The sequence below is a fragment of the Papio anubis genome, chromosome 4, assembly GCF_008728515.1.
Source record: "Papio anubis isolate 15944 chromosome 4, Panubis1.0, whole genome shotgun sequence".
In the NCBI taxonomy this organism is placed as follows: Eukaryota; Metazoa; Chordata; class Mammalia; order Primates; family Cercopithecidae; genus Papio; species Papio anubis.
The window spans coordinates 140,961,184-140,976,315 of NC_044979.1; the positions used below are offsets into that span (position 1 = coordinate 140,961,184).

Here is a 15,132-nt window from a genome sequence, read left to right on the forward strand (position 1 = left end):
ATTCCATTTTGTGATGACCACAACTTTTTTATTGTTTGTACTTTGATGGACATCTCAATGGTTCTCAGTTCCAAAACTGAGTACAATCAAACAGTACAATCAATAAAGGAACTATTAGGAACTGTGCTACTATTATTTAGTATCCTTTTACTACATGGTGAGCATGTATCTGTGCATTTTCACTGAGGACATACCTAAGGGTGAAATTGTTGGGTCATGATCAATTTTTTTTTTTTTTTTTTTTTTGAGATGGAATCTCACTGTGTCACCCAGGCTGGAGTGCAGTGGCATGATTTCAGTTCACTGCAACCTCTGCCCCCTGGGTTCAAGCAATTCTCCTGCCTCAGCCTCCTGAGTTGCTGGGATTATAGGCGCATGCCATCATACCCAGCTAATTCTTTTTTTTTTTTTTTGAGACGAAGTCTCACTCTCACCCAGGCTGGAGTGCAGTGGCGCGATCTCGGCTCTGCAAGCTCCGCCTCCCAGGTTCATGCCATTCTCCTGCCTCAGCCTCCTGAGTAGCTGGGACTACAGGCGCCCGCCACCACGCCCGGCTAAGTTTTTGTATTTTTAGTAGAGACGGGGTTTCACCGTGTTAGCCAGGATGGTCTTGATCTCCTGACCTCGTGATCCGCCCGCCTCAGCCTCCCAAAGTGCTGGGATTACAGGTGTGAGCCACCGTGCCCGGCTATACCCAGCTAATTCTTTATGTTTTTGGTAGAGATGGGGTTTCACCATGTTGGCTGGGCTGGTCTTGAACTCCTGACGTCAAGTGATCCACCCGCCTTGGCCTCCCAAAGTGCTGGGATTATAGATGTGAGCCACCACTCCTGGTCAATTTTTTTTTTTTTTTTTTTTAAGTTTTAAATGATCTTATGAATCTATTGTTGGCTACATCGACTGGAAACATTTAATGTGACAAATTTTTTCTTTTTCTTTTTTTTTTTTTTTTGAGATGGAGTCTCACTCTGTCACCCAGGCTGGAGAGTGCAGTGGCATAATCTGGACCCATTGCAACTTCCGCCTCCCAGGTTCAAGTAATTCTCCTGCCTCAGCCTCCCAAGTAGCTGGGACTACAGCTACAGGCACCTGCCACCAGGCCCAGCTAACTTTTTTTGTATTTTTAATAGAGATGAGGTTTCACCATTTTGGCCAGGCTGGTCTTGAACTCCAGACCTTGTGGTCTGCCCACCTCGGCCTCCCAAAGTGCTGGGATTACAGACGTGAGCCACCGAAATGTTTTCATTCTTAATGCTCAGTTGTCTTGATGAAGTCATGTGAGTCAGTGAATGCTGTGGTTTTCATTGAGGAGATGGATCAGTTCTTATCTCCGTCACTAACTTTGCCAGGTCACCTTGAGCCGTTGCTTAATCTCTCTGAGCTTCTAATTTCCTTCTATGCTCAATCAAATTGAGCATAATTATTTTACCCTGATTTATACTGTGATGTGAATAATGATTAGCCAAATAATTATAATGGCTTTTATGATAAAACCAGGCAAAATAATACCGGTAAATACTTCAGTGTTATGGAAGTAGCACTATAAAATGATAAACAGGAAGGAAATTATAAGGCACTTTGTTTTAGAAGAGTGTGTGTATTTCCTGGGGTTTTCATAACCATGTGTGGGTTTTTTGCAGTGTATTACCTTGCTAAACTTCATCCTCACCTTCGGTTTTTCTTTTTTTTTTTGAGACGGAAATTTGCTCTGTCTCCAGGCTGGAGTCCAATGGCACAATCTTGGCTCACTGCAGTCGTTGTCTCCCAGGTTCAAGTGATTCTTCTGCCTCAACCTCCCAAATAGCTGGGATTACAGGCTTGCGCCACCATGCCTGGCTAATTTTGTAATTTTAGTAGAGATGGGGTTTCACTATGTTGGTCAGGCTGGTCTCACACTCCTGACCTCAAGCAATCCACCTGCCTCGGCCTCCCAAAGTGCTTGTGAGCCACCATGCTTGGCCGCCTTCGGATTTTCCGTTGACCTTTCTATGTGTCAAATTAATACTGCCTTGGTTGGACATGTTGGCTCACACCTGTAATTCCAGCACTCCGGGAGGCTGAGGCAGAAGGATTGCTGAGACCAAGAGTTTGAGACCAGCCTGGGCAACATAGCAAGATCTTACCTCTGTAAAATAATAATACTGCCTCATTTGGTAGAACACAGAGAGAGAAAATGCTGACATTGCTTTCTCTTGCTATTACTTATGATTACTTTTTTTTTTCCTTTCTTCTTCTTCTTATTTATTTATTCTTTTAAAGAGACGGCATCTCACTCTGTTGCCCAGGCTGGAGTGCAGTGGTGCAGTCATAGCTTACTGCAGCCTTGAACTCTTGGGTTCAAGCAGTTCTCCTGCCTCAGCCTCCTGAGGAGCTGGGAGCACAGGTGCATACCACTGAACCTGGCTAATTTTTAATTTTTTTCTTTTCTTTGTTAAGATACAGTGTCTTGTTACGTTGCTCAGGGGCGCAGGGAATCTTCCTGCCTCAGCCTCCCAAAGTGCTGGGATTACAGGCATGAGCCGCCAAGTCTGGCCTTGCCTTTGTTCTGCTATAAAATACTCCATTGGGTTTATTTAAGATAGAAACAGTATCTGGAGATAGAAGTTGTCCTATATAGATAGACTTTAATGAGACACTTTTCTTATCTTTCAAAGCAAAGGTGTTAGCCTATAATACTTCAGAAGAAACCAAACAAAAGACAACAATAGCTTTGGCAATTGCTTCCTGTGTGGGACCTGTCTTCTTTCTCCAACCAGGAAGAGCTCCTACTTCAGGGGCTGCAGATTCTGTGGGGGTGTTGGGAAAAATAACATTTTAATGTTAAAATTAAAAAATAGAGAGTGATTCCCAGTTATCGGTTTTCTTGGAATGTGATTGTGTAACAGATATTTAAAGATCATCCCTTAAGATGTAAAAATGACGGTTCCTTCATGAGAGCTTTGTTCAAATAAAAAGTTCCGTGTCCTGTTTTTGGCCGGGCACGGTGGCTCACGCCTGTAATCCCAGCACTTTGGGAGGCCGAGGCGGGCACATCATCTGAGGTCAGGAGTTCGAGACCAGCCTGGCTAACGTGGCAAATTCCCGTCTCTACTAAAAATACAAAAGTTAGCCAGGCATGGTGGCACATGCCTGTAATCCCAATCCCTACTAGAGGGGGCTGAGGCAGGAGGACCGCTTGAACCTGGGAGGCGGAGGTTGCAGTGAGCTCTCCAGCCTGGGCAGCAGAGTGAGATTCCGTCTCAAAAAAAAAAAAAAAATAAAGTTCCAAATGCCCTCTGGACTTTAGTACTTGTTTTTTGACATGTACTTTATTACTTTATTTCTCTGTCATTATAATAATACTTCTGCTTTGAATCTGCAGAATATATATATATTTTTTATTTCTGAAGAACCAGATCTGCCAGGCAGTAATGTGCAAAGCTTCTAGGCTGTCGACTCCTTGTGGAACGTGGCATCGGAGTCAGACACGTCACACTGTGGTGCTTGCGGAAGAGTTGTTTTCATACATTCATTCAAGCAGGCAGTTATCCATTAATTTCAACAGACATTGATCCAGCGCTGACTTCTGCCAGGCCCTGTGCTTCTGTGCTGGGAATGTAACAGTTGAGAAGGCAGCCTCTGCCTTCGTGGTGCTTATATTCTAGTGGGTTAATTACACAGTTAAAAAACAAAACAAACAAACAACAGCAACAAAAAGTCACTGCCTAATACCATTTAGCAAATATGCTGAAAGTCAACTGTGTGTGCCAGACACTGTTTCAGCCTCTGGGGATACAGTGGTTAATCATAAAAGACACAATCCTTGCTTCAGTGGAGCTAGGCATGAAGAAGAATGCAGATAAAGAAAGGGTTTCATTTCAGGCTCTGCGAAGGACTATGACGATGCCACATTAATGTAGAGTGGGATGGGGGTGGAGCGGAGATGCCTTCACCCATGAATTGGGAAACAAGTCCATCTGACTGTGTGTCCATGAACCTCATTCTATGAGAATAGGAAGAGAATAGTGTATGTAGAAGAGCTTTCTGGACTGGAAAGGATCCTACAGAGAGTATGAGTGTTTGGTGCTGGCAGGGAACCCATGGGGACAGGCAGCAGGTGGCACATCCCACCTCATGCTTGGGGCTCAGTTGTGCCTCAGGAGAGACAGTTTCTGTCACAACAGCTCTGCCTCACCCTGCCAGGTCTGGGGGTATGATCTGAACTCTGTCACACTTCTGATGGCAAAGAGTTCACATGATTTTGTCATTTATTTTTAATTTAGTGCAATTGTAGAAGATGAACTGTAACATCCATATTTTAAGCAAACAGGTGTTTTGAAAACTTACCTCAGGATTGTCACTTTACCAGAGATCTGTTCCCACCTCCAAAGCCAGTAGGCATGGCTGGTGGGTGCTGAAGTGTGTTATGTTAACTTAGACCGTTTTCCCCGCAGGAAGAAATCATTTGATCAGTTAATGGTGTCTGAATAGTGGAAACGTGTGTGTGTCTTGTGTATGCATGAACTTACTGAGCAAGATTGGAAATAAGTGTTTGTTTCGGTCACAGATAATGGAGTGGAGTTCAGTTCTCCTGTATGGGCTTAACATTTTTGGCATTGGAGTCTATTGATATAACTGAAATGTGATTTTTTTTTCCTTCAATGCAAATTTGAAGATATCCTAAATTTGTATCAGAATTGACAGATCCGTGGCTCTGGTACCGGCCTTGAAAGTGGCACAGCACTTGGGGAGGCTGAGGCGGGAGGATCGCTTAAGCTCAGTTTGAGACTAGTCTGGGCAACATAGTGAGACCTTGTCCCTACAAGAAATTAAAAAATTAGTCAGGTGTGGTGGTGCACACCCTGTAGTCCCAGGTACTCAGGAGGCTCCGGTGGGAGCATCACTGGAGCCCAGGAGTTCGAGACTGCAGTGAGCTGTGTTCGTGCCACTGCATTCTAGCCTGGGTGACAGAGTGAGACCCTGGCCCAGAAACTGAATGAGTGAATAGATGGATGGTTCCTCCCTCAGAGGGGCCTAACTTAGCTGGGGAACAAAGCCAGCTGTATGGGAAGTAATTGAATAGTAAACTATATGATTCTTAGAGTAAATAGGATTAAAAAGAGGGAGCTGATCATTGATGGTTAGAGTTGTAATTCCCAGAGCAGTCAAAACAGTTATGTACACGTGGGGATCAGTAGAACATTGTCCAATTTTTATTTTGCCAAGTCACTGCTCTGCCACCATTTTTTATTACCTCTTTCATTAAAGAAAGGACATTTTCACATGAAAAAAGCAGGAAAGACATAACATCAGAACAAAGAGCAGCCACTTAAAATTAGTTTCGTTTTATGAAAACCCCGCTTACATTGTCCTTATTGTTTTGGTGTTGGCACTAGTGAAAATGTCATCACAGACTGACGTGTGGGGAACACTGGCTTGAGGGAGGCTTCCCTGACAAAATGCCTGGCCTGGACCCTGAATCTAGGGCCCAGCAAAGACAGAGGGATTGTCTGATGGGCTAAGAAGCAAGAATAGACTCTTGGAGGTGGTTGGGGTGGGTAAAAGGGGCTAATCTAAGCTACACCTTGAGGAATAGTGGGAAGGAAATAAATGTGTTGTAGGGAATGGGAAACCTTCACACCCAGGGAGAAACTGAGATTCACACTAAAATATAATACAGAGTCATTTTTGTTGTTGTTTGTTGTTGTTGTTGATGTTTTTGCCTAAGAACATGACAATGGCATTCAAAAGATTGATCCGGGCCGGGCACGGTGGCTCAGGCCTATAATCTCAGCACTTCGGGAGGCCGAGGCAGGAGTATCACTCGAGGCCAGGTGTTTGAGAGCAGCCTGGGCAACATAGTGAGACCTTGTTTCTACAGAAATTTTTTTAAAATAGGAAAATTAGCTGAGCATAGTGGTGCATGCCTATAGCGCCAGCTACTCAGGAGGCCGAGGTGGGAGGATCACTTGAGCCCAGGAGTTTGAGGCTGCAGTCAGCCATGATTGTGCCCCTGTACTCTAGACTGGGCAAAGTGAGATCTTGCCTCTACAGATACAAAAAAGATTGATACAGTGGCTAAATGTCTTGTGGACCAGGGAGGCTTCCATCAGGGAGGACACAGTTGTGTATAGGAGATGCCAAGAAGAAGAGAGTGGGTTTAAAAATACGGAACAGACAAATTCAAGAGACATTCAGAAGAAGACAGACAGTGATAAGACTTGGAGACACAGAAATATAAGAAGAAGACAGGAATAAAAACATTGCAGTGAAAGTTTCTAGCCGGCCGGGCGCGGTGGCTCAAGCCTGTAATCCCAGCACTTTGGGAGGCCGAGACGGGCGGATCACGAGGTCAGGAGATCGAGACCATCCTGGCTAACACGGTGAAACCCCATCTCTACTAAAAATACAAAAACTTAGCCGGGCGAGGTGGCGGGCGCCTGTAGTCCCAGCTACTCGGGAGGCTGAGGCAGGAGAATGGCGTAAACCCGGGAGGCGGAGCTTGCAGTGAGCTGAGATCCGGCCACTGCACTCCAGCCTGGGCGACAGAGCGAGACTCCGTCTCAAAAAAAAAAAAAAAAAAAAAAAAAAGAAAGTTTCTAGCCACAGGCTAGAGAAATAGAAGAAGTATTGACACAAATTAAAAACTTTCACAAGATTGAATAAAGTACTAAATTTTTGCTGTCGTTCATTGTTGGAGTGGGTGAATCCACAAGTAGTATTTTTGTGGTGGGAGGGACAGTCTCGCTCTGTCACCCAAGCTGGAGTGCAGTGCCGTGATCTTGGCTCACTGCAACCTCTCCCTCCCAGATTCAAGCAATTTTCCTGCCTCAGTCTCCTGACTAGCTGGGATTACAGGCACCCACCACCACGCCCGGCTAATTTTTTTGTATTTTTAGTAGAGACGGGGTTTCACTATGCTGGCCAGGCTGGTCTGCAACTCCTGGCCTCATGTGATCCACCCGCCTCAGCATCCCAAAGTGCTGGGATTACAGGCCTGAGCCACCGTGCCCGGCCTCAAGTAGTATTTTTGTAACCCTGTCTTTTGCCAGGTAAAAGAAGCTCGTTTTACTAACTGAATGTACATCATGTTAGCAAAACACTTCCTTTCCATGTCTTCAAGTGCTTTGTGAACATTATGTAATTTGCTTTGACCATATTCCCAACATTAGGAAAACTATGGGATGTGATTAGGAAATTATGGGATTGTAAGAGGCATGATCTGGCTGGAACTGAAGAAGCCATGCATTGGTCCACACTGAAAAATAAGCTCAGTTTTCTGGAAATGTGTCTTTTGTTCATTGCTGTATCCCCAGAACCTCACTCGTATTGGTACATAAATGTATTTAAAAAAAAAAATAGATCTAAGGCCGGGCGCAGTGACTCACGCCTGTAATCCTAGCACTTTGGGAGGCCGAGGCAGGTGGATCATGAGGTCAAAAGTTCGAGACCAGCCTGACCAATATGGTGAAACCCCGTCTCTACTAAAAATAAAAAAATTAGCCATGCGTGGTTGTGTACGCCTGTAGTCCCAGCTACTCAGAAAGCTGAGGCAGGAGAATCGCTTGAACCCAGGAGGTGGAGGTTGCAGTGAGCCGAGATTGCGCCACCGCACTCCAGCCTGGGTGACACAGCGAGACTCTGTCTCAAAAAAAAAAAACTACATAGAATGAGATTTTATGCTGTCTAATGAATTACCTTTTATTCGTATATCTCTAGAGTGGACCAAATTCCATGTCCTGATCACAAAGCTATTTTAGTAGGAGAAATAATATACCATTAACTTAACCATATTAAGAATGACCCTAAATGATCCTTATGGAGAACTGAAGCAAATTTCTTCTTTCCTTTTTTTTTTTTCTTTTTGAGACAGAGTCTCACTCTGTCACCCAGGCTGGAGTGCAGTGGTGTGGTCATGGCTCACTGCAGTCTCTGCCTCCCCAGGCTCAGGTGAGCCTCCCATCTCTGCCTTCCAAGTACCTGGGACTACAGTCACCTACCACCTTGCCTGGCTAATTTTTGCATTTTTTTATAGAGATGGGATCTTGCCATGTTGCCCAGGCTGGTCTTGAACTCCTGAACTCAAGCAATCCCACCTGCCTCAGTCTCCCAAAGTGCTGGGCTTACAGGCATGAGCCATTGTCTGGCCAAAGCAAAATTTTCTTTGTGCTAACACTGCTGAGACCTTTCCCCACTTTATGATGTAACCAGATTCCACTGGAATGAGCCTTAAACTCAAACACTGTATGAGCAAAGATTAATATTTGTGAGACATGTGACCAGGTTATTCTATTCAGAAGCAATCTAGCACCAGCACCTCCGAAAACCAGGGCCCAGAATTGGTGGCTAATATTTGAGACTGCACAGGGAGGTGGGGAGGGATCGGAGGCTCACAAGGCTAGAGTTTTGCAAGGGGAAGGCACTGGAGAATTTTAAAAGGAAGATAGACATGAGATTTAAGTCTTGAAACGGTCACATCATCATAGCTTGTGTTGGGAACTTGGACAAGGGTGGAGATGCTAAGAAGGTAACATATGTGAGATTGAGAGGAAAAAGGGAGAACATGTAGTCTTCTCGCTTGTGCCTTTTTTTTTTTTTTTTTTTTTTTTGGAGACGAAATCTCGCTATCACCAGGCTGGAGTGCAGTGGCGCGATCTCAGCTCACTGCAACCTCTGCCTCCTGGGTTCAAGCGATTCTCCTGCCTAAACCTCCCGAGTAGCTGGGACTACATGTACGCACCTCCACGCCCAGCTAGTTTTTGTCTTTTTAGTAGAGACGGGGCTTCACCGTGTTGGCCAGGATGGTCTCGATCTTTTGACCTTGTGATCCGCCCGCATCAGCCTCCCAAAGTGCTGGGATTACAGGTGTGAGCCACCGCTCCCGGCCTTGCTTGTTCCTTTGATGGGGGCTGCTAAGGTCTCTGAACTGAGGGATCCTGGGAGAGGACCAGGTTTCTAGTCAGATTGGGAAGAACTTCAGTTTTGGATACTTTTGAGTTTTATAGGAGAGCTGTTGAGATATTCCAAGCTTTGGAAAAGAAAAGGAAAGCTGAAGCAAACAGAACATTATAGGCCCATGTGAAGACAGCCCAAATAGATGGGTGATTTCAAATTAATGTGAGAAAACTAATAGCTCGTCTATATCCAAATAACAATGAGAAAATGCAACAAAAGGAATGATTCCATTCACAATAGTAACAAAAAATACCCAAAGAATCCACCCAAATAGAAACGTGCGGCCGGGCGCGGTGGCTCAAGCCTGTAATCCCAGCACTTTGGGAGGCCGAGACGGGCGGATCACGAGGTCAGGAGATCGAGACCATCCTGGCTAACACGGTGAAACCCCGTCTCTACTAAAAAATACAAAAAACTAGCCAGGCGAAGTGGCGGGCGCCTGTGGTCCCAGCTACTCGGGAGGCTGAGGCAGGAGAATGGCGTGAACCCGGGAGGCGGAGCTTGCAGTGAGCTGAGATCCGGCCACCGCACTCCAGCCTGGGCGACAGAGCCAGACTCAGTCTCAAAAAAAAAAAAAAGAAACGTGCAAGACTTTTATGAAATAATTTAAAATCTCAGCTGGATGTGGTGGCTCACATCTGTAATCTCAGCATTTTGGGAGACCGAGGCTGGTGGATTGCTTGAACCCAGGAATTTCAGACCAGCCTGGGCAACATACTGAAACCCCGTCTCTACAAAAAAATTATCCAAGTGTGCTGGTGTTTATCTGTGGTCCCAGCTCCTTGGGAGGCTGAGGTGGGAGGCTCACGGAGCCTGGGAAGCTCGAGGCTGCAGTGAGCTGTGATCGCATCACTGCACTCCAGCCTGGGCGACAGAGACTCTGTCTCAAAAAAAGAAAAAAAACAACCCAACTCACTTAAGGGCATCAAAAAACTTAATAAAGGGATAAATATGCTACATTCAAGAATGAGAATACTCAATATTGTAAATAGGTAAAAAATGTCCTTATTCACTTGTGAAGTCATTGTTTAAAAACTTGCTTAGAATGATTCTAAATGTCAATGGGAAAAATAAGCACATGAGACTAGCCAGGCAAACGCTGGACAAACAGTAATGATGAGGTTTTGGGGCTGTGGATTTTCTATTTTACACATTTCCATATTTTCAAGTATGTATTACTTTTGTAATTAGAGTCACAAGAAACGAAACATCGGCAGGAGGTGGAATTAATAGTGATCTATCCACTAAAAAGACTGAGGTGGAAAGGAAGGATTACATTACTCCGAAGAAGAAATGTTATTATTGACTCTACAGAAATAATATCAAGGAATACTGTGAACAAGTGTATGCCAACAATTTGATAACATGGGTGAAATCAACAAACATCTACAAAGACACAAATTACGAAGGCTGAAGAAGAAAGGGAAAAATCTGAATAGACTTATAAAAACTGACGAGATCAACAAACTTCTGGAAATTCACAAACTACCAGGGCTGATTGAAGAAGAAATGGAAAAATCTGACTAGATTTGTAAAAAGTAAAGAGATTGGATTAGTAATTTAAAACACTTCTCATAAAGAAGTGTCTAGAGGCCATCACTGATGAACTCTACCCAACATTAAAAAATAATTAACACCAATTCTTCACAAATTCTTCCAAAACAAAACAACACAAAAAGACGAGGAGGAGAAGGGAATATTTCCCAGCTCATTTTATGAGACCAGTATCACTCTGATACCAAAACTACATAGCCTAGGAAGGAAAGGAAAATACAAACCAATGTCCCTTATGAATATAGAAGTGAAATTCCTCAACAAAATGCTAGCAAACTGAATATAGCAATGTATTAAAAGGATTGTGTACCATGACCAAGTTGAGTTTATCTCACAATGCAGGGTTGGTTTAACAACTTAAAATCAATTAATGTCACACACTGTATCAATAGACAAAGGCCAAACTCCAAACCAGCATCTCCACACATGTAGAAAAAGCATTTGACAGAATCTAACACCACTTCGTGATGTCAAGTCATCCGCCTGCCTCGGCCTCCCAAAGTGTGCTGGGTGGTGTGTGCTTGTAATCCTAGCTACCGGGGAGGCTGAGGCAAGAGGACTGCTTGAACCCAGGAGTTTGAGGCTGCAGTGAGCTAGGATCATGCCACTGCACTCCAGCCTGGGCAATAGAGCAAGACCCTGTCTCGTAAAAAAAGAAGTATATTGATAAACCCATCTGAATGTGTTTCCGATTGTTAGTTTAAACTGGGTATGGTGTTTCTTTTGGGGATGATAAAAATGTTCTAAAATTGCTTGTAATGATAGTTGTCCAACCCATGAGTATACTAAAAACCACTTTATTACACACCTTAAATGCGTGAATTGTGTGCTATATAACTTATATCTTGGCTGGGCATGGTGGCCTAGGCCTGTAATCCCAGCACTTTGGGAGGCGAAGGTGGGAGGATTGCTTGAGGCCAGGAGCTTGGGACCAAGCCTGGGCAACGTAATGAGACTGTCTCTTTAAAAAAAAGAAGTTAGCTGGGTGTGGTGGTGTGTGCCTGTAGTCCCAGCAACTTGAGAGGCTGAGGCTGGAGGATCCCTAGAGCCCAGGGGTTTGAGGCTACAGTGAGCTATGACTGTGCCACTGCATTTCAGCCTGGGGTGATGGAGTGAGACCCTGTCTCTTTTATATATCTATATATATAGATATATATATTATATATAGATTTATATCTATATTATAGATATATAGATTATATATCTATTTATCTTGATAAAGCTATATATAGCTTATCACTTATGACATTCACTTAGTTTTTATAAAACTAAGTGAAACTTGACAGAACAATATTATGTGAACACACTTTTGTAAAATATAAGTTCTTAATAAAATATAATATGCTTAAAATTGAGGACAATCTGTAAAGCAAAAGACAAAAGCACCTCAGTGTCTCCCTGACAAAGTCACTTTCATTGTGTAGCAAGCAGGTCTGGTGACAAACTGTCTTAACAGTAATTGATACTACCTCATTACTCATTAATAAAATAATAGGAGGCTTAATTGCATTCTTTGTATACATCAATACTGTGCTTAGTTCTTTGTTTTGGAGACACAGTCTCGCTCAGTCGCCTAGGCTGGAGTGCAGTGGTGCAATCTTGGCTCACTGCAGCCTCTGCCTCCCGGGTTCAAGTGATTCTCCTGCCTCAGCCACTGGAGTAGCTGGGATTACAGACAGGTACCACCATGCCCAGCTAATTTTTGTATTTTAGTAGAGACAGGGTTTCTCATGTTGGCCAGGTTGGTCTTGAACTCCTGACCTCAGGTGACCTGCCCGCCTCAGCCTCCCAAAGTGCTGGGATTGCAGGCATGAGCTACCACGCCCAGCGTGTGCTAAGTTCTTAACATGCATTTTATCATATTTTGTTCACATCACCCTGATGATGGCCCCATATTCGTTTATTTACTACCTTCCCCTTGCTTACTATTTTCCAACATATCAAAGTTTACATTTACAAAGTTGTATTATTTATCAGAATACAAAAAATGCATAGCTTCTTCTGTCATTAGCAGTACCTATAAGGATAAATACTTCAGGTCTTTATTTGAATTGGTTTTTATGTGATTGTATGCAGTATAAGAGAATATTGGTAGGCTGGGTGCAGTGGCTCAAGCCTGTAAACCCAGCACTCTGGGAGACCAAGGTGGGAGGAACACTTGAGGCCAGGAGTTCAGGACTAGCCTGGGCAACAAAGTAAGACCCTATCTCTACAAAAATAAGAAAATTTAGCCAGGTGTGGGGGCGTGTGCCTATAATCCTAGCTACTGGGAGGGCTGAGGCAAGAGGATTGCTTGATCCCAGGCTGCAGTGAGCTATGATCATGCCACTGCACTCCAGCCTGGGGAACAGAGCAAGACCCTGTCTCTTTAAAAAAAAAAAAACAACAAAAAGCATATTGATAAACCCATCTGAATGTGTTTAAGATTTTTAGTTTAAACTAAAGCATTTTGTATTTGTTATAGTTGATCTTCAGTTTGAGGAGAAAACACTTTTTAGATGGTTGTCCATTTTTTGTTTCATGTGATACTAGATCTGAAAGTCAAATCTTTGGCAAAGCTAATTTTTAGAGTCTTTTTGTTCTGGTGTAAATATAGATTAGCTATTATGGAAATCTTGTCTTTAATGCTAACTGAGTAATTTTTCTTTGTTTTTAGTGTTATGTGCCAAGAACCTTGCAAAGAAAGACTTCTTCAGTAAGTAAACACTTATTTTTTTCCCTCTTATAATATTATGCATGTATTTCTGAAATTTTAAACTTTAAAAAAAGATTGAGTGTATTCTCTTTAAAGTCTGACCTTTACTTAATAGAAATCCATGGTTTTCCAAACTTTATTTCCCAGTTGACTACAACATGGGGGTTCCTTAGCTGAAAGACACAGAACTTAATAAATCATAACCCAAAACCTGCCTTTCATTTCCTGTTCTGGTCACACCCAGTTTTTTCTGCCTCTCTACCTATGAGAATATTGCTTTCTGCTGGATGATGTATTCTCAGCTCTAATACAAATGAAACACTTTTCTATAAAACAGCTGGATTTGCATAAAATTGTTAATCAGATTTTATAAATTAAATCACATTTACAGCATCCTGTAATTAAAGGAATTGCAAATATAGAGACTCTTTTTCTAAAGGAAGGAATCACTCCTTAAGAAAGTCACCTAGTATCTGGTCAGTGCCTGCAGCATTAAATTCTTCACACACTTTCTGATCCACACAGGACATCTTTCAGTTCTTGAGTAGTAGTATTCACGCTTTCAAGATGAAGAAACTTAGGCTCAAAGGCTTTCTCCAGGTAGCCAGGAAGCTCCAGCATGGTGGCTCGTGTCCATCTCTATCTCTGACAACTGTCCACTTTGCCATCTGTCTGATGTAATAAACCTGTCTGATTCATTCCCTAGCATTTAGGGACTTAACCGAATTAAGGCCTGGTGAATACTTGCTTCCATAGATAAGATAGGCAGAGATCAGTAAACACATTTCGGGGCACTATTAATTTTTAGAAAGTCTAAATACAATTACTTTCAGACACTTTTCCCTCCACTTAATTAGCCCCGCTTTAATAGAAATTTGAATGTAAGCCTATTTTTTTTTGTCACTTTCTTTTCTTCCCTTTAAAAATCTGAGTATGGAGGCATACTAGGTCCTCTCTTAGAAAGCTCAATAGACATAACTTATTTTGCTGATTGAAATTATCCTGAAATTAGAGAACAAAATGTACAATGGTAATCTTTACCGAACGAGATGATCCTGAAGCTCCCTTTAGCCTGAATTGTGTTGTGTCACATGGATAGATCTGAGGTCTCATCTAGGTGTGCGTCTCCTCTCTCCTCTAGGGCTCCCCGACCCTTTTGCAAAGATTGTCGTGGATGGGTCTGGGCAGTGCCACTCAACCGACACTGTGAAAAACACATTGGACCCAAAGTGGAACCAGCACTATGATCTGTGAGTTGAATGTTCTGTAAACCCCATGCGGAGTGGCAAGAAAGCAGGTGTCTAGCTTTTACGAGAAACATTTAAGAAAAAAAAAAAAGGATGACTTTTTTTTTTTTTTTTGAGACGGAATCTCGCTCTGTCGCCCAGACTGGAGTGCAGTGGCACGATCTCTGCTCACTGCAAGCTCCACCTCCTGGGTTCGCGCCATTCTCCTGCCTCAGCCTCCTGAGTAGCTGGGACTACAGGTGCCCGCCACCTCGCTCAGCTAGTTTTTTGTATTTTTTTTTTTAGTAGAGACGGGGTTTCACTGTGTTAGCCAGGATGGTCTCGATCTCCTGACCTCATGATCCGCCCGTCTCGGCCTCCCAAAGTGCTGGGATTACAGGCTGGAGCCACCGCGCCCGGCCGGATGACTTTTTATTGATACCAAAAGCAGATGGCCAAATGAATGTCTACGTTGCCTAATTTTAGAATTTATGTACTTGGAAGTTCTTGCATTTGCCATTTTCTTTTTTTCTTTTCCTTTTTTTTTTGAGATGGAATCTCACTCTGTCACCCAGGCTGGAGTGCAGTGGCACGATCTCAGCTCACTGCAACCTCTGCCTCCCGGGTACAAGCGATTCCCCTACCTTAGCCTCACAAGTAGCTGGGATTATGGACATACGCCACCATCCCCAGCTAATATTTGTATTTTTTAGTAGAGACAGG

The 15,132-nt window shown here is 43.3% G+C and overlaps 1 protein-coding gene across 3 annotated transcripts in view; it reads left to right on the forward strand.

Moving 5' to 3' along the window:
* Positions 1-15,132, forward strand: part of SMURF1 (SMAD specific E3 ubiquitin protein ligase 1) — a 123,734-nt gene that overhangs the window by 75,085 nt on the left and 33,517 nt on the right. For all 3 annotated transcript variants that reach the window (XM_003895730.4, XM_003895729.3, XM_009202609.3), the window contains exons 2-3: positions 13,145-13,183; positions 14,325-14,433. In XM_003895730.4, the coding sequence (XP_003895779.1) occupies positions 13,145-13,183; positions 14,325-14,433 (148 nt within the window). The remainder of the gene's footprint in view (positions 1-13,144; positions 13,184-14,324; positions 14,434-15,132) is intronic.